A 25,982-nucleotide genomic window follows, 5' to 3' on the forward strand; every position below is an offset into this window, starting at 1 on the left:
ATAATAATCTATTAAATTTAAAAAATATATAATGGTAATATTTCATAGCAATATAAAGTATAAAAGTATATCATTTTAACAAAAATGAATCATGATAAAGTGAGTCGTGATAAAAGTAGCAAGGAACAAGAATCTTACATTACAAAAAGCTTTAAATTAAGTTGTAAATATGATTATTTTAATTAAAAATGCTAATAATTTTTTTTTAAGAAAATAAAATTAAACAACAAATTTAAGAATTAAGTAATTATACAGTGCAAAGAGTAAAATAATAAAATGCATAGAAATGGCGTAGAGTTAAACTTACTTATAAAGGACATTTCATGGGGTTTTTTTGGGGGGAGGGGGGGGGGGTTGCAGTTGATGGCTTTCTAATGTGTTGCTGACATATTTGTGAAAGTGAGATTTGGGTCAGGGTTAACGGGTCACTTTCAGTACAAACATCCTCTTCATGTGTGGCTCGGTTCCCAGACGCAAAAGCAACCTCATCTTCCTTTAAAAGTGTTTCCAGTTGATCGCTATTTAGAATGCATTTGTTTGAAAACTAGGCTGCCAACGGATCCAGCATATTAAAACAAAATATTTGCAAAGTGCAAGTATTTGCGGAGGAATTACAAAAGGGAAATGTAATGTTTGAACTCATCACTGAAGCTAGATCAAGAAAATAAATGCACCAAAATAGACTCAACTGAAAAATCAGAAAATTGCATGACTTTTTTCTTTGAAGACACAAGAGTTTTATTAAAATGAATTCTTGTCCTGTGGTCCAGAGGCAAAGTTCATGAGTATAATGTTGCAGAAAATCATGCCTGTGGATGACTTTATTAGTTGCATATGTAACTTATTTCCTATCGCCGTGTCATTTATTGCCAGTTAATGAAAGGAATGGCTTCTTCTGAATTTATGTGGACAGTAATGACCGTGTATGTTATCACAAGGGGATTTTATAGTTTGCCGTTGCAGGGATTGATCTAATCCTTCGCTGTGTCATCCCACATTAGGCCGCTGAATGCTAATCCCTGTTATAAATGGCAAAATATCTTCCAGGTTTGGTTTTAGATTTATGACAACTGCATTGTCCGTGATGGAGGAGTCACTGTCAGCCTGGGGTCCCTGAACCCAGGTGGAGAAGTCAGACAGCTGTTATTTGTCCTGAAACAAGGGCCATCAACATTGTCATAACGGCACCAGTCAGGTCGAGATTGAACCGAAGTCATCCTGTTTCCAGCTTTATTTCCCTTTAAGGCCCATTTTATTGAGCTTCTTAAGAATTTAATCATACACTTGGCAACTCCAAGTGAAATGAGATGCGTGTAGACACCATTGGAGAAACAGAGAAAAACGCACATATATGAAAGTTTAAGGCTGCAATAAAGGCAGGCGTTTTCTTCGTGGTAGAGAGAAAGAGAGGAAGACGTTTTGATGATGAAGTCGACAGGAAGTTAAGGTTAAAGGTCGCTGATCATGTAAATAGCAGCGACTGTGTGTTAGTCGCTCTAGGCTCTTCTGAATGTGATGTCATCAATATCAAATTTGACCAATCAGAACGTCTGTCTTCATTTGGCTTGACAGCAGCTGCAGTTGAGATGTTTTACTGAACGCTGATTTAAAAGAAGAGGCATTTCCTCTCTACGTGCAAAACAGAGCGACCATTCATGCACTAACTTGATTTAGATGACCAAATGTTCAGATGTCCATCATAAGAGAGTCATTGTTTTCCTTTTTTGCACAAATGTTCATGTGTTCCTTGATTCGAGCATTTGAATCAATTATTTTACCTCTATATAGCTGCTATTTTTGACATTTTTTAAAAGATTGTTTACTCTTATTGCCTGTATATCAAATGGCTAGTGGTCATACTTTTCACTCCAGTGAATATTTTTCAGGGTTGGTTTATTACAAAAAATAAAACCATAAATAAAAACATTCATTAAAGATATGGCAAAAAATAAAAAGCTATTGAAAAAAAGTTAGTTCACTTGATATTTTATAGAAAGTTGGACAAAATTTCAAAATGGAAATGAAATTGACGCTGAAGATTACTGTTTACGTTCTTAAAATGTGAAATGCAAGCAATTAAAAGTTGTATTTAAAATGTTAATCAATATATTTATTACATTCAAATTTAAACAGTGAGACAATTATGACACTCAAAACAATTAATGAAATGTAACACAAAAACATAAAAAAAATTAATTAATCAGTTATAATAAAATAACAACACACATATATATATATATATATATATATATATATATATATATATATATATATATATATATATATATATATATATATAAATGCCTGAATATAAATGCATGAAATGCACAAAAACATGTTATTTTAAGGTATAATTCATGTTTGAGTATTTGGACTTTTGATTCAAAAACTTAAAGTTATTGAAATATATGCCTGTGTGACAACTAGCCCCAGTGGCCTTATATGCATATATCCATTATATCCATATTTTTTTTGTTTCAGGCGAAAATATAAGAAGACGTCACAGAGGTAAGATATTCACTCGGACTAGTGTACAACAGATCTCGTCTTCTCAACATGAAAAATGAGCTGGGAAAATGAGCAAATAAAACTGTTTGCTAACAATTTGCATAAACTGAGTTTTTTATTTCTGCTGGAAATCGGTTGTAATCAGAAACCATATCTATTGTATGTAGTTCTGGTCACAGTTTTCTGATGTGGTTTGTGCTAAAAACAGAGTCTGAAAGCAGAACAGGGTTGTGACATTGTGTTTAATTACTGGTTGTCAGTAGGAAATAAACAGCAGTTTTCTTTCATTATCACAAGTGAATGGAGCACTGCATTAGCATATGAGAACACTTACAAAACTGTGCTTTGATACCATGATGGTGAAGTGAAGGTTTTAGATAATAATAATACCGTAATACATAGTACATTTTATATATGATACTGAATGACTACAATTTAGTCAGTGATTTATTTTTTTTGTTTTTTAAAGTAGTCTTGTATTCTCAGCAAGGCTGCATTTATTTGATCAAAAACACAAAATTGTCAAATATTACAATCATTTCAAATAACAGTTTTCTATTTGAATATTGTTTGGAATGTAATTTATTCCTTTGATACAAAACTGAATTTTCAATATCATTATTCCAGTTTCCTTCAGAAATCATTTTAATACGCTGATTTGCTGCTCAGACATTTCTTTAAAAACATTTGTTCCGTTTAATATTTTTGTGGAAACTGTGATGCATTTTAATGGACATTTAGTATCAACATATGCATCGAAGTATCACATATAAATACTGCAGTTCATATATTTTAATAATCCAGTTCCATAGTATGTTTCAAATTACCGTTTCATTAGCATTTGATACCTTCACTATACCATGGTACTTTTTTGTAAGGACCCTGTAGTCTATCTCTATGTGTCTCAGATACAGTATATCAGTCTAGCTGTTTATACAGTATTTGAAGGTATTTGAAAGACACACTCAAACACAACCCAAATAGAACAGCTACAGACGTCCTCTGACATCAACCAGAGACTAAACAAAAAAAGCTTTAACCGGTCAGTTATGACTATGATCTTGACAATGTGTTCACACACACACACACACACACACACACACACACACACACACACACACACACACACGCACACACACACGCACACACATACACATACACATACACATACACATACACATACACACTCACACTCACACTCACACACACAGAGACATAAACAGCCAGCAGCTGATGCCTGTCCTTCCCTTCTCACTGTGTCGTGTGTGTGTGTGTGTGTGTGTGTGTGTGTGTGTGTGTGTGTGTGTGTGTGTGTTTGTGTACATGACAATGTCTGTGATTGTCAGGCTTTGATGGTTTGGCAGGTGTTGGAGATGTCAATGACTGTGTGTGGAGGGAAGTGTGTTTGTGTGTTTTTGAATGGGGCTTGAGGGAGTTATGCTTTAAGAGCCCATAAAGGTGAAAGGTCACAGGCCGTTCAGACATCAGATCATATATATCACTGATATTTTCATTTGTCTTGATAATGGTTTTTGTTTCACCAAACCCAGTTCGGGAAATTATTTTGGGCCCAGTCTCAAGCTTAGACAGCACATCCTATATTTTATTTCTGATGAACTCCTAAATGGCACACAATGACAAAACAAACTCAGTTTGGTCATATATGTCAACAATCTCTTTCTATATTAGTGGGTAATCGTTGGTTGTCAAACGCTCCAGTGTAAGCTACACATTATAGTCAAAAGTTTGGCTATGCATAGCAATTTTTTTGCTCAGAAGACTTGTGAGAATGTTTGATAAGAATCAGCTTAAATCAGCATTGTCCTCATTTTTATCTTATGTGTATATAGAATTGGGAAGAGTGACGTTTTCTCAGGCAAAATAAAGCGCTGGTGGGGCTGTTTGTGGCAGCTGTTTAATTTGAAGTAATTATCACCATCACTTCATTCCTTCACAGGATTTATGTCTCTGATGATTAAGTCGTGAGAGATTCTTGTGTGTTCAAATAAATCTCTCGTCCACACTGTTGTGCAGTGAAGGAACAGGTTTTTCCAAAATAGTTTTTTTTGTAATTATTTTCTGAAGAACTCAAAAGGAATTCCATGTCTTTTTCACGCAACAAAAAAGAATGTATTGCTAAGATCCAAAAATGACCTAAAAACACCATCAAATTATTTTGTACATCAAAATCTTGAGTTTAAAGGTCATTACACACTAAGTTTGAAATTTTTGGATGCATTTTTTCTCTTTCTTTTTGTATTGGTCATCCTTTCCTATCAAATGCTTGTTACGGATGTGAAAATTCAGAAAATCGAACCTAATCCGAACTTTTTAATGACGGACAAAGGTTTCGGAGGCAGTGTGTAAACGTGATTGACACAACATAAGTTTGTACTCATTTTTTAACCTGCAAAAATTTCAGTTGAGAATTTCAGACTCCTTGTGCTATGACCTTAAGACCCAAGAACCAATGACTATTGAAAAAAAAAAAATACAAATAATAAGGGGTTGTAGCAGCTTGAAGGTTGGATAAATGGTAGCAAAATGTTAATTATGTCCAACAAATGTATGCCAAAATATCTTTCATTGACTATATACCAAACCAGCATTGTTTGGCAACCTGACTGACATTTGAAATTGTTATTGTATTGAGGGCAACAAAAGTTGAATAAAATGTGTCATGTTGTTGTATGTAAGCATGTGTGATGTATTTTATAGCTCCAAGAGAAACAACATTCTAGGTCAAATTCAGTTGGGTCACACTGCACAGGGTTTGTGTTTTTTATTTTTATTTTATTTTTTACCATTTGCCAAATAGTCTGCAACACACTATCAGTGACTCACACATTGTGGTTTGAGTTGGTTAGGGCATTATTTGGCATGCCATACAGCTTGTAACTAAATGTGATGGGCACATGTGATGTGATAGACTTCAACATTTCTAAGATTTTCCTATCAAAAGACAAGCTGTTGATGAAGACCATCTTGATTAGTCCAATGTGCCAATTAATTGTTATAATTATTATTAGCTGCCAGTCTTTGCCAGGACGAAAGTGATTTTTAATCTTCTTTGACTCAAGAAGGTATTTAAAGGGGCAAATATTTGGCAATGCCACTGGCATTTTGTCCAGTGTTTGCATACCCGAGCCACTGAATCCAGGGAGTGTATAACGGCCATCATTGTGGCCTTTTCTGATGATCTAATTAAGACTGGCTTCCCAGTCAGAGGCAGCACAGCTATTACAGGCTCCCGCAGCCCGATGGCACTTCAATCTGTTTCTCACACATGGCGTAATGTACACTGGGGCATTCAAACTCACCAGAGCCCTGCGCAGATGGGGTTTGTTTACATGTTATCCTGAGGTTCTCTTTTCTTTTTGACTTCTTGTGGTGTGGAAACTAGCTTTGATGTGGTTTGAACCCAACAGTCTGTCTGCGTTCAACTTTCTTCTCCTCACAGCGTTGTGTCATTCTGATAGACTACATGTGAAGCCGATTAGCTTTTCCAAGTTGGAATGAAACAGAGATAAATATTTAGAAACCACCGACAGATTAAAATTCTCTTTCGCATTGGAGTGTTTAGACTTTTTACACAAAAACATCTCAAACGATTGAGTCCGTCAGTGATCCAGAGCTGCGTTTTGGCATTTGTGAGTTTCTTGCACTAGATGAGCACGTTCGGCTCTCGAGGTGTTTTCTCGTCATGCCTCTGCTGACTGATTTCAGCTTGTTAATTGATCGCTTCACAGCCATTGAATCACAGCCTCCTCATCTGATGATTAACAAGATAATTACTCCAGTCAAAAAGTGACATATTTAACAAGCGATTTCACCTTACAACACCAATGCCCTCCCCGGGGAGCTGCCGTCCCTGGTGTGTTTTGTCAATTGAATACAAAACAGGGAGACAAAATGGATGCCATTGTCATCCTTTAGTCTATCTTTATTCACTTCCCGCATAGACCTCGAGTGAGCTTTCCTGATCGTATTATTCCATTCTCCTGAAGAGTCCCGTGCCCACAGGGGTTTGCCGGGATTAAATGTGATGCTCTGTTGAAGAGTGCAGTGCCGATTGCACGTATGCTTCGCTCTGATCTGTCCTTCAATTTGCCGGCAGTGAGATGGAGAGCAGAAATGAGTCTGGGTTTATCTACCAGAGCAGGGAGCAATCTCTTCCGGCCACACGACGACCCCTCATTCCCTGCTGCTCCCACACAATAATGGGATACAGGTGCTGACTAGCATTAATTTGTGATGAATTCCATGCACATCATAACAAACCGCCCTTCCAACAACAAAAATAGGTAATTTTGAGGTTCAGACGGCTTGAATTATGATCTGCTATGCAAGATGATATAAAAGTATCGGGAAAGATGATGCCTGAATTTTTTTTTTTAAGGAATGAATTAAAAGCATTTCCAGACATAATTTAAAGCTAAGTGTGTAATTTATGCACCACTAGTGTGAATTATTGCATTTTATTTACTTATTTTTAACAGGTTTCCGAAGCACTTCCCTGTCTCTAATTGGTCAGTCAAACAGGTAGTCCTGTCCCCTAAACTCATGCAATTGGTTGAGCCCATAAGTTTTTAAAAAATATATTATTATTATATAGTTTTTTTATTAGTAACAAAATATAAGCTGTCATTATTTTCCTGATCCAGTCAATTCCTGATATATAAAATGAGGTCCCATTTAATTTATTTTCAAGTAAAATAGGTTGCAAATTTATTGATTAGGATACTGAAATGCTCAGCACATGTGATCAGTGCACACTACATCCAATTTCAATTAAATTCCCATTTAACACTTTATTATTACTATTGAATTGTCACATCAAATCCACTGGCCTTAAAGTGCGGTCACATTTGTGAAATTCAGGCAAAATATTGCAGGTAGAATTGGTCCATTTTCCATCATTAGTTTCCATTGTCCGTCAATGTATGGTGCCCTGCTCACAAAAGTCACTTTCAAACCAACCAGTTTCTGTTGCTAATTGCGTGAGTTTGCGTCAAGTTTGCGCAATTTAGGCAAATTTCTGAGGGCACAAATCATTCATTTTCCTTTTTATCAATGTTTTTTTTTTTTGCGATTTATGAAGCGCTGCTCGTAAAAGTCACTTTCAGACCACCCGGTTTTTTGTTGCTAATCACAGCGAATTTGTGTGACCAACTTCAACACAAGCGAAATCTGTTTGGGAAACTTTTTCACCCTCACGCAAAACTCCCAATCGCACAGATTCCTATCAAAATGAATAGAATTTGCCCACTCAATTGTGCAGAGCAACAGTAGATATGACTTTACTCTCCACGCTATGTTGCCATCCTCCAGCTTGGTTTCTTTTGTAACTTTATCTGGCTCAGCCAATGTTAGTTAAAATAGCCAAATGCCAACAAGATGGGCTGTGTAAATAGTCACAGAAAATGTTTTTTGCATTGTACAATTCAGAATGTAATGTGCTACAAACAGCATTAATCTTGCCATGACTTAGTAATGTCGGACTTCTTGGTTTCTGCTTCAGCTAGTTTGAATGACTTGCAGAAAAATAGCTTGCGTGGATGGAGACGGTATAACTGTGATGGAAAGTCGTGACCTTGGAACTTCAGTTGTGTTTATTAATCTGATTTATAGATGGGTTCGAAATAATGGCACAAAGAAAATCAGCAGTTTGCACCCCAGGCAAGCTAAAACCCAGAAGCCTCTCTGCAACACTCTTTAATACACTGCTCCTGGTCATTGCTATCGCATGAGGGATATACAGTACCGGTGACCTCTGACCTCGCTCTTCATTCCCATGCAGATATCTGTAGGGCATACTGATTAAATGACTGAGTCTCCAACTGCAAAAATACTGTTGAGGGATAAACACTCTTTTCTCTTGGAGCAGATCTGGCTTTGGCCTAAGCTCACACAGCTCTTCAGCTGCACAAAACAGCACAGCTGTGATGACTTTGGCCGCAGATGACCTATCGTGCATGATGGGGCTCCTCCAGGGCTTGGGTCGTGGGAGCAGAATGAGGCCGATGTTCAAACCATTATTTACAATCATCTTGCATATTACATATGCATATTCGCTCCAGAATTATATTTATTTAATATTAAGTTGAAATGTGTCATTTTTAGTGTCACCGAACAGAACTGCAAAAATATTGACTCTTTCCTCTATGGGGAATTATGAGGCCAGGGACTCATCGCACTCTATTTTAGAACCATTTTACTAAAAAATTTTGGAGAACGGCATCTTTATTATCAGTCTCTGGCAGAGACCTTTAGTTGGAAATGCCACTCAGGCATGAGGAGATCTGAGGTGTTTAACTCTGATGTTAGGAGAGCTTTTCTCTAAAGCTGATATTCTGTGTGCCGGATGATGAGACGCAAAACACTGAGGATTTGTTAGGCTTTGCAGCTGCAGACTATGAATACACAGGTATGAGGTATATTCTCAATCCTTTCTGTTTAATATGTAATCCCTTAGATGAGCAAACATTGTTATTAGTGGTGCTTCCTGAAGGAGTCAATCTGTGTCGAGTTATAAAACCACAAACGTTATTCCTGAAATTATCATGTGGCTTATTGAGGAAAGTTGCAATATTCATAATTACAGTGTTAAGACGTAGATTTTTTTAAGGTGTTTGATTTTTCTGCAGTGTGGCAAAAACATTTGTACATAAAGAGTAAAAATCTAATTTAAATAATGATTCTTCGCTCCCTGTCACTCATTCCCCACCCTGAGGAAAGTAATATTTATTAATAATCAGGCGATACAGAGGGATGTTTATCCGGCATGCAGATGCTTTCAACCTGTTAAGCTGTGGTGAAATGTCATGTTGTGTGGGCATTAGTGAATAAATCTCCACCTTCCACCTGCCGACAATTGATAATCATCCCGTGTTTTTGTGTTTTCCGTACCACCTAATCTGCAAAGAAAAATATCATCTTGCTGACTAAATATACTGTAGTTGCTTGTGAAGGTTAGCAGAGTGCTCCTGTACCTGCTTTTCTAGTTTTACATAATTTTACCAGGCTCTCCATTTTGCCTTGGGATCCTGCTGATTTGTATTGACTGTCTGTTAGGATGAACTCGTTCGTGGCTGCCGCTTTCAACTTCATTTTGGGAAAGAGAAGGGATGGAAGGGTTTATGTTTTTACTGAAACTCATTTCAGCATAATTTAAACCATTCGGTGTGTTCTGCCAGCCTTGGGAATGTTTCAGATGATCAGTGCCAGGTTTGACTTGGCTCTTGGAAATCAGACAATACAACTGCTTTAAATCGAAACTGGGTACTGCCATCGGGCTAAAGTGAGAAATGGGTTGATGAAGAAATAGACAACGATTGATTCTGTTATTAAGGTACTATCAGTGAATCTGCATTCAGTGCTGAGACTCATTTTAATATTCTGAAATCTACAATTGAGCCCTGATGGCCTCAGTGTGAAATAAAGTAGGATGTCTGTTTACGTGGGAATAGCTGGCAAAGTGGGTTTACAGCATAGAAAATGTCCAATCAGTGGCATAATGACCTATCAAAATCATAATTGCAGCTATACAAAGCTCTTGACCTTAAACCCAGACATTTATCGGCTTTTATAACAGGGGAGGAGTTAAGCAAGGATCTGTGCTGCCTTTAATTGAGCCTTTGCTAAGTCTGTCTTAAAATGTTACTGACTGTTCCTTCCTTAGAAACTGTTGCCATATTATCAGACCATCTTTTACTCTTTTTCTGATGTAAGTCTTTTGAAGCCCTATGTTGCAGACACTGTAGAAACATTAGGAACCATTTTAGCAGGTAACATTGATATATTAGCCTTTCCTAAGCCCTGCCTTTAAAATGTTACTGACCAGCCCTTCCTTAAAGGGATAAGTCATCCAAAAATTTAAATTACCCCATGATTTACTCTCATGATTTATGATGGATTTTGCACTTTATTTTGCTTCAGAATCACAATTTCCATTCACTGCCAATATAAAACTTGAAAGAGCCAGGACATTTTTTAATATAAGTCAGATTGTATTCATCTGAAAGAAGAAAAGGATGGCTTAAGGATAAGTAGATGATGGGGTAATTGAATTTTTTGGTAAACTATCCCTTTTACCGTCTGTTGCCATCCATCATGTTGCCAGACCAACTTCTACTGTTTTTTCTGAAATAAATTTGGGACAGTCCTATTTGTTTAAATGTTTCAAACGTTGTGGAAGCATTAGGAACCGTTCTGTCGGTTTATATTGTTGCACTGACTGAGTCACTTCCCCAAGCCCTGTTTAAATATGTCTGCTTTTAAAAAGGTTCTGACTAATCCAACCTTGACAACTGTCCATCATACAGACTAGCTTTTGCTCTTTCTAGTGTAAGTCTAACATTGTGGAAACATTACTGTTCTGTCCATAATTGGTTTCAAATAAGGTGTTTTTCTTCTCACTTTCACTCTTTTCGTTGTGATACTTGATTCGGATTCACAGTCTCTACACTTTGTAATCACATTATTATGTAATTTAATTATTTCTGTTTCAGAAAAATTACATATAAAACACTTTGTAATTCCATCTGATTAAGGTACAATAATATCCATTCAATTTCTTCAATTACTGAAATTGTACGTTTTTCTTTCTTGTGAAATTTGTTGTAAAGCTTCTCTAAGTATATTAAACAAAATGGGGGGATCTTAAAGGGTCAGTTGTGCACTTCTGGATTTCTGTTACATATTATGTCATATCCTGTCATGTGACTGAATCAGATCAGACTGGGCATTGATTCTGTCCCCCATGAGACATTCTGGAGGTCTGGACCTTTCTGAAAGACTCCAGATGGACCTGGCAAATGCTGTGTCAACACTTTGGCCTTCAACCTCTCGTTGCCTTCGCACCAGAGCACCAGCCACTGAGACAATTAGTGACCTGAACAGAACAGACACAACAGAGTCAACTGTTTCTGTCTGCCCAGCTGCTCAACAGACAACAGCGGCTGTATTTAGAGTTTCCCCATCCTGGCTAATTCCACACCAGCCTCTCTGGTCTTAATTAGTGATGACGGGCAGTAAATGGTGTGTTGTTATGGCCATTAAACTTTTCACCCACTGTTAGCATCATTGGTTACACTGCCCATGATCCACCGCTGCTTCTGTCTCCACGGTTACAGAGGAACAGGGCTCTTCCTCCCAGACTGGACAGATTCTCTGGAACTTATGTCGGTTTATATTTATACAGTCCACTTGGCGGCAATTTTGGCAGTTGCTGCATCCCCATATCTATATATCAAAAGGGATGGAAAAAAATCAGTGTTGGCTGATTCATAATACTCTTATTTTAATAGTATGTCAAATCACCAGTAAAATCTGAAAGTGGACTATTATTGTTATTATTACAAAATTAGAATGAAATTAAATTAAGAAAATGTATATGGACAATGTATTATTAAAAATAAAATTATCATAATATTACATAAATATTAATAATTATACAAATTATAATGTATGGTGTTTTTATTTATTATTGTCATTATTTTTACTGATAAAATGCTTGGACACACTGGATAAAAGCATCAATTAAATGCATGATTTTTATATGCTTAATTTTCCCCACCTGTGACATTTCAGAGGCGAAGACAGGTTTTGTATTTTGAATAACTGACAAATTGTGTCAGAAATGAAATGCATTTTTTTTATTAAATAGAAAATTCAAACAAAAAGCATTTATTTGAAATATAAATCTTTTGTAACATTATAAATATCTTTTATCAATCTAATGCATCTTTTCTGTATAAAATATAAAATATTTCTGTATAAATAAAATGATCGATTTCTTTCAAAGAAAATATTTTTCGCTATAGTGTTTTTTCAGCTCTTTCAATTCTAATTCGCTGCAAAGAAACGTAATTTCTTGTGATTTCTCTCCTTGCAATTTTCTGATGCTCTTGTTTACTCTCAGATGTGGAAAAATCATTAAAGCTGTGTTTTATCTCCTCTAGTGCTTCAAATCTTCAACCTCAGATTACCTGCGGTCATTAATCCTGAATGAGAGCAAACAAGATGAATTTTAATGAATTGCATAAGGTACAAATGTTTAGCATGTAGACAGAAGCATTTACTGTGATAACCACCAGTTTTGCTAGGTTTTTGGGGGCTGGGTGTGGGTGATTAGGTCATACAGCAAGGTTATGCATCCATAGTCGTATGGAACCCTGTTTTGTTCTGTTCTACGGCTATATATAACACACTGTACAGTCAAACCCAGGTCGTATTTCAAAGCTGTCTAAGAGACCCTGAGTAGTTAGTTATTTGCAATTAATCAAATCAGCTAAATAATCTAAATTCCCTGTAGAATGTGCAGTGAAGTGTGTATGTGTACTTTTGTGTATCAGTGACCTTCATGTCGTCACTAGAGAGTGAAATGTGAGGGGGGTTCAGGATAAATGGGATTGTAAGGGCTGAGTGACAGTTCAGTGTCGGTTGGATCTTCACCAATTATCAATCTTACGTCTCCACTGAAGTGTTGCTGAACAAAATAGGAGTTGAATATTTAATGAATTCCTCTCTCTCTCTCTTCCCATCCATCTATCTTTTTTTCCATCTGCCCCGTGTCTGTTTAGTTTTGGAAGGCAGTTAAAGTAAGCATATGACCTGTAACCTGAAGCTTTGACTGACCTTCATACCAGAGTAACATTTGTGAGATATTGTGTCCCGCTCAATAAACAAGCTGCCCTTTATTGCAAAGCTGCCAGCGCATTGTGAACGCCTGTGGCAGCATGGATAAATGCTATTTCGTGAAGAACATGATTTTCACCATGCCACAGATGGTCACTTCAAATCAGCCCGAGTTGCCTCTTTTTGTGAGTGCCAGCTCCAAAATCTCTTTCCATCCCACTGTTTTTCACCCACAGCTGTTTGCAGATTTCATCACTCGCATAAATGTAATAAAGGATAACTCAAAGGATTTTGAAAGTTCCTTATTCATACACTATGACACATGCTAATATAGGGCCCTATGATTTCCATGATGCGGAAAACGCTGACGGAATCGTGGAATCCAGTCATAAAAACGGAATTCACAGTTTAACACGGAATGTCACGGAATTGGTCAAATATTGATTGAATTAATCAAAAGTAGGTAATTACACTTAAAGGTACAGGTTGTAGGACCTGCCACTAGAGGGCGCACTACCTAAACAATAACAATCGCGTGGTTTGATGACGCTAAGAGAAACGGAAAGAGAAATCATGCACTTAACGGATGAGGTAAAGTTTTTTAAATGTTGTGTTTGATGTCATAATTTTATTATTTTGAAGTAGACCCGAGTAATGGAAGGTTTACAACTAATTACTTAGCAAACGCGAGTTCAACGATTTGCACAAGTAGATTAATGTTACATACAAAGTCAATACAAAGACGCTATCAGACTATGGATCAGACACGTCCTCGCGCGGGTCTAGAGACGCGATGCCCCGCGTTTGGCGTGTATGCCCCATAATACTAATCTTGTTGATCGTTATAATAGCATACGTTTTCTGTAAAGATACGAATCAAGCAACTCACCTGTCGAGTAAAACACAAGCGAGATCGGCATCTCTTTCTAGTTGACGCTTGTCGCGAAGCTCTCTCCATCTAGAAAATGCAACATCGATATTGATCCTCGCTCATTTTCTCCTCTTGTATCAAACTGTTCTTGGGTCGTTTGGTTGGCCCGTACGCTTACGTTTACGGGAGCTGTCCTTGTCGACAGAACCAGCGGCAGACGGTAAACAGTAATTATGTTCCATAAATAAGTAACACAATCCACCATAAAACGTGCAAGAAGAAGTAAATAAGGAACTGCTTGAAGCAAGCTAGTGGTTTGCTGGACGCTAGACACTACTTCCGCATTTGTCCAACTGTTGTCATGTGGTTTCTACGTCAGTAAAGGTGGTAACAAAGGTGGTAACTAACGTCATTGACAGGCGACTGCACTGCCCCGTGTCACTGTTTAGAATGGGAAATTTCTCATAATTTACAAGTACTTGAAAACATTATAGATATTGTTAGTAATCAGCTGGATAAAATATTTAACACTAGCCTAGTGGTTTTTGGATATTTTACTGCAAATATCTTACAAATTGTACCTTTAAATCAAATCGCGATATGGAATAGTATCTGTAACTATTAAGCCGCAAAAAGTTGACTTAAATATGGCCCTACTAATTTTCCTTAGCAGGCCGAGGAGGTTCACAGCTGGAGAACTGTTAGCATTCCCATTCATTATAGCTGAGTATTAAATGGACAAATTAAAATACATATGTATAACTGTTTATTTTATGTTCTAAAATGTAGCTAAATAATACATTAAAAAAGTAAAAATAAATAACTGTTTTATAATTAATAATTTATAACAATATATGTATTATTGTATGTAAAACAAATAAATATATAAAATAAATCTTTATTCATTTTACAATATTTAATGTAAAATGAATAAATAAAAATTACACATTTCCAGATTCGATTTTGATTCATAGGCCTTTGATTTGATTTTGACTTGATTCATTATTAGTTTAATTTTGTTTAGTTTGGGTACATTTCTAGATTAAGTTTGAATGATTATTTTGATTAAATTCAATATGATTTGATTTGGGTTTTGATTATTTGATTTGACTTGATATTAGTTTGATTCTGATCTGATTAATTTGAGTACATTTACGGATTTGACTTTATTTGATTCATTAAACAATTGCTATTTTGAATACTTGATTTGATTAGTTTTTTCTCTTGATTCGATTTAATATTTGTTTAATTCTGAATCATTTGGGTGCATTTTCAGATTCAAATAGATTCTGATTCACAAGCCCTTGATTTGATTTAATATTTTTATTTAATTCAATATCAGTTTGGTTAAATTTTGATTTGAATTCTTCTGATTCGTTTGGGTATATTTAAGGAACAGTGCCCATCTCATGCTGTAAAACTTCTAATTTGTTATATTATAAAAATAATAACGAGTCATTATTTAAAAAAATACAAATTTTATTCTGATTAAAAAAATCAACAACCAAAAGTTGTTGTGTAAAATTATGAGGTTGCTTAGAATTATGATAAAATCCTAAACTCTATTTTTGTAAACTCACATGTGACTCCCATGATGTATTACAAATATAGGTTTCTAGTTCAGAGTTTGTGTTTGTTTGTTTAGAATGATTCAGTAGAAGGACTGACTCAAATAAATAATGTGTTTTACACATTTTACCCAGCCCTAGTGTTTATGACTGGAGCATGCAGTATTGGAAATATCACTGAAATCTCCATTTGTACCTTCACTAAAATATTAGAATCTATCATTGTAATTAAACAAATGTGATCAGATGAAGTGGTGTGTAGTAGTGCTGAATGGCACTGGACTTTCCCTCTCTGATCCTCTCATTGGTTCACTCATTTACAAACTACCATAATCTCTTCCCATGTGGATGTTTTCTGGATTAATCGAGGCAAAACCCATGTCAGCAAGTTAACAATTAGAAGTATTTCACTGGTTCTTATCTCTACTTAGCTCGTTTTCTCACAAATTCTCCTCTGTTGATCATTTACTGACATACCCATAATTCTTTGCACACATTTGCAGGTTTGGTATTTAGTGAATCTTGACCATTCATTGTTTTAGAGAATTGAGGCAAAACCCATTTCAGCAAGATAACAATTAGAAATATTTCACTGGTTCTTATCTCATTTTCTCACAAAATCACCTCTGTTGATCATTTACTGACATACCCATAATTCTTTGCGCACATTTGTAGATTTAGTAATTAGACAATCTTTCTAATCCATCTTCTTTTTAGTTGTTTATAGTTTATAAACTATATTTAACATGCAAAGCTGACATCCCACTTCCATTTCCAAACCAATGAACAGATTGCAGACCAGTCTCTTTATCACCTACTTTATATATTCACATCGCCTGCTTAATGCATTAATCTGTTTTAGTGCTTCATAAGAAAAAAAGTGTTTGAAAAACAGAGTGAAAATAATGTTGGACAGATGGAGTGAATCTGATAAAGTGAATTCTTTAATGATTGCATCGCCCATTGTGTGCATAGTGAGTGTGTGTGTGCATGTAGTTTCTGCATGTGACTGGAGAAGATTAGGGCAGTCCTGTGATTTGCCGTATTGCGACGCTTTGAGTCAATGCACTGACTCAAAAATATTTTGAAGAACATTGGGGGTCCGAACATCCCTTAGACTTTAATTGTATGGAGAAGAAAGTAAATCAGAAGTACAAGTTTGAAACAACATGAGGGTATATAAATGATGACAGAATCCTTATTTTTGGGTTGATTGAAATCTGCAATGATTTCTTCTACTTTTTCTACAATTTATTTTGTAATTCATTCCTGCCTGGTTGGATGATAAAGCAGTCAAAAGAAAAATTGCAGCCATCATAGACCATGACATATGAGCATATTCCAGGGCGAGAAAGTTTGTGTTTTGTGAAAGTGACGTGACATTCAGCCAAGTATGGTGACCCATACTCAGAATTCATGCTCTGCATTTAACCCATCCGAAGAGCACACACACAGAGCAGTGAACACACACACACACACACACCGTGAACACACACCCGGAGCAGTGGGCAGCCATTTATATTGGGTGTTCAATGCTTTGCTCAAGGGCACCTAAGTCATGGTATTGAAGGTGGAGAGAGAACTGTACATGCACTCCCCCCACCACAATTCCTGCCGGCCCAAGACTCGAACCCCAATTCCTGCCGACCCAAGACTCGAACTCACAACCCTTCGATTGCGAGTCCAACTCTCTAACCATTAGGCCACGACTTCCCCTTGAAGTGTAATTTGTAATACTGAGGAAAATGCAATAGACAATCTTTTTTCAGTTGTCAGAATGATTGAACACGTTTTGAACTCTCCGTCAAAGGTTTTAAAATAGATAATATGTAAAGTTACGTGTGGATGATTACATCTAGTATGCAGCCTTTGTGATAATACTACAGTGTTTCTTATATGGCTCAATATGATATCATTGTGGATGTGCCAGGAATGTGTTGTTTTTAATCCTGAATGATTAATCCGGGTTCCTTCAGTTTTTTTTTTTTTTGGTCCCTTGTTTACACATTTGTCAGAGTTCAGTTAGTGAAGCTATTGGAGCCACAGACATCATTTCAGTCCTGTATGTGCATGAGTAATTTTGCCAGAATCCAATTAGAGAGCCGTTAAAGGGGATTACGGCGCACTTAGTCCTGCCCTCCCCAGCCTGATTAAAGGGTTTATAGAGCTTTTACAGTGTTGTGCTTAACAGACAGGTTTAAACCTGATGTGCTTGAGAAGATCGCCCTAACATTTGTTTTTCTGCTTCATCCGCCACTGTGCTTTGGTTTTGGAAAGGCTTAACACACTGAACCTGTTGCTGACGGGTTCAGACCCATCTCTGGTCTGGTGAGCAGAGATTTATCTGTTAAATCTCTGAGATTAGAGAGGTCTGTGCGTGTTTCTGAAACCAAGCCTATTTTGGGGACCGTTAAGATTGAATTGTGGCATTATCTTGAATTCTTTGTTCTCAGAATATTCTAAGAGAAGTTTAATTTTCATTACTGTACTCACTGCAGAAAATTATCATGTTATTTAAATTCTAAAGTAAGTTTAAGTAAAATTGTAAGCATAAATCATGGTTGGGTTGTATTTGTTGAATTGATTTTTTATTCTTAGACATGATTTTCATTAGTTAGAATAAGTAAACTAATAAATATTAGATTTTTTTACAGGAATGAGATTTTTTTTGTGGTGGAACGTGCTTAAATGTCATAGAAATATGCAAAATTAGGGTAATGTTTTCTATATTCAAAATGGTATAGGGATTTCTTTTTGATTTTTGAGTGAAACATCTGAATATATTTAATTTTTTTATACACATTGAGATATGGTATTTATGCAAGAAACTCAGTTTGAATTTGATTTCCTTATAGTATTTCTCATTCTTTCCATCAAAAATTAATTGTGTTTTGAGACCAATCCGGTTTAAAAGATTGTCAGGCTTATGGTATGTTTATTTTGTTGAGTTTGATCTTTGGAGGTTAAGGAGATGTCACTGGAGAATATTATTTAATTATTCTCAATCCAATCGGTTTCTTGTATCTTTGTCCCTGGTCGAGTATTCATTCCTGTGGGACTCCGGCTGTGAGCCGGAATTAATAAACTAATGTGAAATCGGGGTGCTGACCTCTCTTCCTTTCTGAAACCACATCCGGATGGAGATTTAAGCACTGATTGTTTAGGACCTGATTACCAGCATATCCTTGTGGTCCAGTCCCCCACTATGCGGAAGGAAGGCATGTGGGCCCCCCGTGGACGCCACATATGTTTCAGGCTACATGTGCCAGTCGACTGACGCATCGCAAATCACCATGGCAACCTCCGCCATGCCGGAACGTGGCGTTCAGAATAACAGAGTTTGAGCTCACCAGATCCGTCAAGGTCACAGTAAACAGTCCACTCAGCACAAACACCCAGGAGAAATAACTCACGACAGCAAACATGACTTACAAACCCATCAACAACCTAACACTTCCTGCTATGTCACGCAGCCATGCTGTTCTATGCAAGACTGACAAATTTGCACAACCCTGCTCCAAGAAAACAGAATTCACAGGATTATAGTGAAGATTTCAATTCAATGATTATAATTTTTTTTGCATATTTTGTAATAATGAGAACAAACCTCTAAAATGTTTGTTTGTTTCTCTTTTGTCAAGTATATTTAAAAATGTTCCTCCATTTTGTCAAGCAAATCTATTTTATTCTATTTATTTTTTCTCTATTTGGCTAAACATATTTCTTTCTTTCTTTCATGTCTTATCTATGAATCCTCTGTTTATTTTTATTTTATTTATGTATTTTCCCACCATTTAGTCAAGCAAATCTTTTGTCTCTGTGGCCAAGCATTTTATTTTATTTTATTTTAAACTTTTCTTTTTAATTATTCATATATTTTTGTCCATTTTGTCAAGCAAATATCTTTCTTTCTTTCTTTCTTTCTTTCTTTCTTTCTTTCTTTCTTTCTTTCTTTCTTTCTTTCTTTCTCTGTCCTCTGTTTGTCTTCCTTAAAGGTTTTAAAAGGTATTAAAGCCTTGCCAAGGTCATGGGTTCAATTCCCAAGCCAGGGAATGCATAAACCAATGAAAATGTATTCCTTGAATGCAGCACAAAATCATTATTGTTGTTTGCAACATGCTAACATCAAACTGCTTTGAAATCCACTGTGAACTGATTTCTCTTCAAGTGTTATACAGTATATATAAAACACTAATGTATGAGTTACTTTATATGAAGAACACTCCAAATCGGTCAGATATGCGTGTCTATTTCAAGTAAGAAGTGTGTAGACATTGAGGCAACTCATGAGGATTTGGAATAGAACCTCAATCTGATGGCCAGACTGTCAAACTAACCATCCAGAGATTCTGCTTAGTGAGGGAAGCGTCTGCCAGTGCAACAATACAGGAACTCAAGCGTGACACGGGCGTCCTGAATAAATTCTGTGTCCTTAGACGTCCCGAAGCTTTTGTGCATTTTCGCAAAGTCAGTAAAGTGTGATAATAGCTCAGATCTTCAATGACTAACCTTAAAAAAGACCATCCATTGACCTTCAGTAGAGAGAGAAAAATGGAAATCTCTCAGAGCGTGGGGAAGGGTGGAACGAAAGAGGGCATGTGTTGATTTTCAGGTAAGCGGTTTGTGTAAGTTAATGCATTTGTGTGTGTGTGATTGTGTTTGTGTGTTATATTTTAAAATAAAGAATAAAAAGGAGGGAGATAAGATCAAAAGGAGGATTAAAAGTGAATGAAAAAAGGCAGACAAGAAAGTCCACACATCGTCACGTCTCTCCAGAGGTCTGTGTTTTAATAGTGTTTCCCTGTTCGTGCTGTATCTGACACTCCATTGAGTGATCTGGTTGTGACGCCCTTGAGATCTGGAGCCTCGGCACAGACATAAAAGTCAATGGTGACAAAACCTCTGTTCTAAACACAAGTGAACAACGGAATACTGAAATATATAACATTAAAACATGTAGCACGCATAAATGTTGAATAAAATACAATTAAAAACTAATAAGATTAAGCATATCTGTCTATCTACCTCTCTATCTATCTATCTAGGCATTTTATATATTTAAATGCTGTCTAGGTAGGAAGCTCACTGGGTTTTTTTTAACATAGCCATAGAGTCTGGCTTAGACGTCTTCCTTCGCAAGTTTGCAGTCTTAACCCCTTAGGCTGGAGTTTATCTGCTCTGTGAAAGTCAAACATTCATGATGAGTCATCAGCACACATCCTCATTAGGAGCCGCTAATGAACAGGAAGCCTAGTGTGTGATGCCACTGGTGGTCTGTTCATACAAAACAAACTGCATGTCTGTCAGACAAAATATGACCGTGAATGAGCATTGAATAGAATTATATTTACATAAAAAGCTCGCCTTCGGCCAGACACACATACTCTATGTAAATATGCAAATGCAGTCACAAATGCTTGGCCAATGCATTGAATGCATCCTGTTGTACATAACGACGTGCGTTCTTGTGTTTACTGTCATGGTGACAAACCTCAGCGCTCAAGGGGACAATAGAATTTCCTTCAAATGTCTGTGACATTAAAACGAATGTGGCGTTAGTCGAGGAGCTAGAATGTTTAAGAGATCTAACATAACTTTAAACTGTTGCTCTGACCTGTAGGTTACGATAATGCCTGCTAGATTGTTTTGTTGTTGCTTTGCATTTTATTTAATAAAAAAAAATTATGTTCTTCAATACCAATTTGATAGTTCCAACATTGTTTAAATGAATTTGTTTAAATGTCATTGTTGAAATAATATTTATAATGTTTGATAATAATTTTATTAATAAACAAATAATAATAATTATTATTATTAGTATTATTAGTATTATTATTATAACCAACAAAGATCAACAGATTAAAAGTATGGTCTTAAAGTACAAGTATTTATACAAATCCTGATTATTATGTTTACATTTAATTATTATTTATTATTCAAATTTTATTTGAACATGTCATTGTTTAAATATTATTTATAATTTGCAATAATATTATTAATAAACATAATAATAATTATTATAATAATACATTTATTATTAATATAACCAACTAGCATATGGGCCTAAAGCCTAAAGTATTGACCAAAACCTGATATTAATGTTAACATTTAATTAAAATAAAATCAGTGTGAAATTGCCGTTCTATTATAGTATATAATAGAAAATTATGCAGTAGAAAAGGTTTTGTTGGGTGCAAAGGGTCTACTGACATCATAATCCATCCTCATCAACAACACGTGCCATTTTAAGAAAAACACACACACACAATCAATAAAAGCATTTCCCTTTTTTCCACTGACTGTCAGATGGACATTAAAAGTGAATTTCCCTGTAGAATTCAGCTCAGGGAAATTGCAACATGTTTATGCATTTTGGCTTCACCATTTCCTGTTCACAGACATTACCGAGCTTGCAAATCATGACAAAAACACATTTACATTCCTATTTGAAACATGCTGTCTAAATCTGATCTGCTTCCAATCTGAAATGGAAGGCGTGGTTTAATGGTCTAATCGTAAGCATCTAATCTGACTCTCTCTCTGTATTAGAAAGGTCATACATTGTGCAGTGGTGGCCGAGCAGACGCGCACGTCTAAAGAATTTTTGCTCTTATCATTTCTGCTCCGGACAGATTCTAGGAAGTACTAATCCTCTAATGGGATGGCATTGACTTGCGGCATCGATTGTGTGTGTGTCTGAAGGAGGGGATTCCTTGGGGACACCAGCGGAATGTGTTTCTGCTCCGCTTCGCCTGTTTTGATAACATTGCTCAAACAGCGTGTCCTTGACCCTGCTTCTGACGTCACGCTTTCAGTTGAACGAGAGCACTTGATTCAAATAACACAGCTGCCGACCACTTGAAGACAGAGGACAAGAGATCATTGAGAGAAGACTCACAAGTTGTCCGTTTTTGTAGAAATGGACTAAATATGTAAATATTTCCCAACTGATCACTTTCAAGATTTGTTCATGTGTATTTTTATTTTTATCAGTATCATGGCTATGCCACAGAAATGTAATTTAATTTATTTTTTAATTTAATTAATTTATTTTCAATGGTAATTTTCCCTAATTTTCAATTAACAAAGACTGCTTCAATATAATTATCAATACTTAAAAATAAGTGATTCAGTGTATCAAGACACCTGCTTACCTGTAAAAATGTAAAAAACATGAAAACCATGTTTTAGGAGGGCATTTACAGTCAAACCATACTATTTTTCTAAAATAAATTAGAAAGTTTGAATAAAACTGTGAATTTAAAGGGATAGCCCACCCAAAAAATTTTGTTTGCGAGCACTTACTCACCCCCAAGGCCCGTTTCTGCCACTGAATAAAAAATAAAAAAGGTAATTGCGACTTTTTACAGAATCTTACAGTTTTGAGTTTACATATAGGTTTTTTTTTTTAAGAGAAAAGTCAGAATTCCGAGATATTTACTCACAATTATGAGAAATGTATTCAGAATTGTGTCATTTAAACTCACAGTTGCGAGCTAAGAGATATGTAACAGAATTGTTTTTCTCCTCAGAGCTGGACTTTATAAGTTTAAAAAAATAAAATAGTCCGAAATGCGAGATACAAACTCACAATTGCAAGAAAAAAAGTCAGAAATTGTGAGTTTATATCTCCCAATTCTGACTTTATTTCTCGCAATTGCGAATTTATATTCCACGATTGTGAATTTAACAATTCTGAGTAAAAAAATATATATATATTTTGATAAATGTTTATTTCCATGTTTATTTGATAATTGTTTTGGTTCCAATTATTTTTCATTGTATTTTTTGACCATACATTTAAAGTCAGTGGCAAATGAAATGGTTAAAACCAGCATTCTCCTAAATGTGCTTTTGGAATATCATCTTATATTTTGCAAAATATCTTATACTGTACATTTCTACAGTAGATTGACTGCATGATTTTACTCGGTCTCATCCCTGCATGCTGCTCTGGCTCGCTCAGTCCAGTTTTTTGGGGATGGGAACTGGGTCAAACGTGTTTCCTGTGTTCTCCATTCATGCAAACATGCACCTCATCACCTAGACCCATGCAGAAAAATCTCTCTGCTGCACACACCTGGGACGTTTGGCCTTATGATTTGACCCTCTGTCCACATGACTGAAGATCGTAGTTCACTTCAGAGATACTGTGTGTGGCTCATAAACAAAACAGTGATGCAGACTATTCACTGAATTATAGCCATGGTGCCAGAGACTTGATGCTGCTAATATTTGGGGGGTGGGGGACAAGAGGACATTAAACTAAGGCAAAGCAGCCATTTCACTGCATAGCTATTATTATTTTGTGGATTTTAGCACTGTTGGAACTCGGTATCCAAGACTGGAACTATGTTTATTTTATTTTATTGATCTTTTTTCCCCCTTATCTCCACTGTCCTGTTCAGTTAAATACAAGCCATTAAATCCAAAAACTACTTTTTCCTAATCAAATTCTGTCTTTTTTTTTTTTTCAGGCTGAGATGTTTGGTGAAACAGTTGGAGAGAGGTGAGGCTTCTGTTGTCGACTTGAAGAAAAACCTAGAATATGCTGCATCCGTTTTGGAATCTGTCTACATTGAAGAAACAAGGTAAGCACAACACAGACATTCTGAATTTCTCTGTCTTTTTTTGGCAAATATTAAACCAACAAGTTTGGGGTCAGAGGTATATGTTGTTCCTAGAGTGTGTTTAATCTCTAAAGCTGCTCTTAAACCTCTGTGAGAGGGATTGCATGTGCTCTGTAATGATGTCCCTTACTGCCATGAGTGCTCCAGCCTTTGATGTGTTTTTATTCAGTTGTTTAGACAGAAATGGAAACATTGGCAACCATCTGAGAGGGAAATTAAATTTTGCATCATTCACTCCCCCTTATGTTTTTCCAAACCTGTTTGATATACTTTTTAAAAATTTGAAATTTTTTACTGAATCTACCTTTTTTTTTATGCACTTGTAATGAATAGGGACTGGAGCTTTCAGATTTCAAACTGGATGCAAAATGCCATAAAGTATCATAATTATAGTCCATACAAGTTTGTGTGCCATATTGGGTTTCCTATATCTTAACTTTATAAAAAGAGCATACCAAATTAATAAACAAAAAGTCTTGATATCCTTCCTCGTTCTTTTTAGCATGCTCACGAGGGAAATTTCAATGCTTTATTGAATGAACTATTTGATTCTGTTTACAAAACCAGTTTCAGTGATTCAATCTTAAATCAGACTAATTAGAGTTCTTATGACCAACTCAGTGATCCACTCGCAGCGCCATGTGGCATGACATAAAAATACATCATTATGGGAAGTCTAAATTATGAAATACTAGGTCATAATTATGAGAAAGTCTAATTTATTTGTCATAATTGACTGTCATAATTCTGACTCGTCTTATCATAATTATGACTTTAACTCATACTTTTGACTTTTTGTCATAAATATTATTATAAAGTTAGTATGTCAGTTACAATTTAGTCAAAATTATTACTTTTTCTTTTATAATTTTGATGGCCAATTTTAAGTTTTTGTCATAATTTTTACATCTAATTTAATCTTTTAATGTCATAATTTAGTTTTTTTGTGTGTCAGGATTATCATTTTGTGTCAATTTCAAATGTCACAATGATGTCTTATCTCATTATTTAGACTTCTCAATTTTGACTTGACTTATAATTTCGTCTTTTATCTCATTATAACGTCATAATTTGGACTTTTTGTATCAGTATTATCATTTAGTATGTCAACTGTCAGAAATGATGTCTTTTTATCTCATAATTTGGACTTTTCTCAATTGTGACTTTATCTCATTATTTTGATTTGAGTCATAATTCGTCCTTTATCTTGTAATTATAAAGAATTTAGACTTTTTCTGTCACAGTTGCAATGTTTTATCTTAGAATTATTATTTATCAAAACGTGAATTTTTTTTTTTTTTTTTTTTTTTTTTTTTTTTTTTTTTTTGTGGTGGAGATGGTTTTCCATATCTAAGTTATGTTTAGGTGATCAGATATGTTAGTTTGTATTTCCCCTGTCTTTGAAGTGGAATTGTATATTTTTATCTTTTTCTTTCCATCACTTTTGCTCAAAGGCATTTTGGCTGAAATTTCATCTGACATGATCGAAAGTGACATGACTTACCCATTTAGTGTCTTCAGACCGTAATCGTGTCTTATATGTCTCTGTGCTGTGCTGTGTTCCTGCAGGCGGTTGGTGGATACAGAAGATGAGCTCAGTGACATCCAGTCTGACTCTGTTCCCTCAGAAGTGCGCGACTGGCTGGCGTCAACTTTCACACGTCAGATGGGGCTGATGTTGAGACGGTCAGAGGAGAAGCCGCGATTTCGCAGCATCGTGCATGCAGTGCAAGCAGGGATATTTGTGGAAAGGTGTGTGAAGGTTTC

The 25,982-nt window shown here is 35.8% G+C and overlaps 1 protein-coding gene across 6 annotated transcripts in view; it reads left to right on the forward strand.

Annotated features, from left to right (window-relative positions):
* pde1ca (phosphodiesterase 1C, calmodulin-dependent a) overlaps positions 1-25,982 on the forward strand; it is a 67,291-nt gene that overhangs the window by 21,364 nt on the left and 19,945 nt on the right. For 5 of the 6 annotated variants that reach the window (XM_059525006.1, XM_059525001.1, XM_059525005.1 and 2 more), the window contains 3 exons: positions 2,482-2,508; positions 24,063-24,176; positions 25,785-25,967. In XM_059525006.1, the coding sequence (XP_059380989.1) occupies positions 2,482-2,508; positions 24,063-24,176; positions 25,785-25,967 (324 nt within the window). The remainder of the gene's footprint in view (positions 1-2,481; positions 2,509-24,062; positions 24,177-25,784; positions 25,968-25,982) is intronic. The other variant, XM_059525004.1, reaches the window with a different exon arrangement.

The sequence above is a fragment of the Carassius carassius genome, chromosome 35, assembly GCF_963082965.1.
Source record: "Carassius carassius chromosome 35, fCarCar2.1, whole genome shotgun sequence".
In the NCBI taxonomy this organism is placed as follows: Eukaryota; Metazoa; Chordata; class Actinopteri; order Cypriniformes; family Cyprinidae; genus Carassius; species Carassius carassius.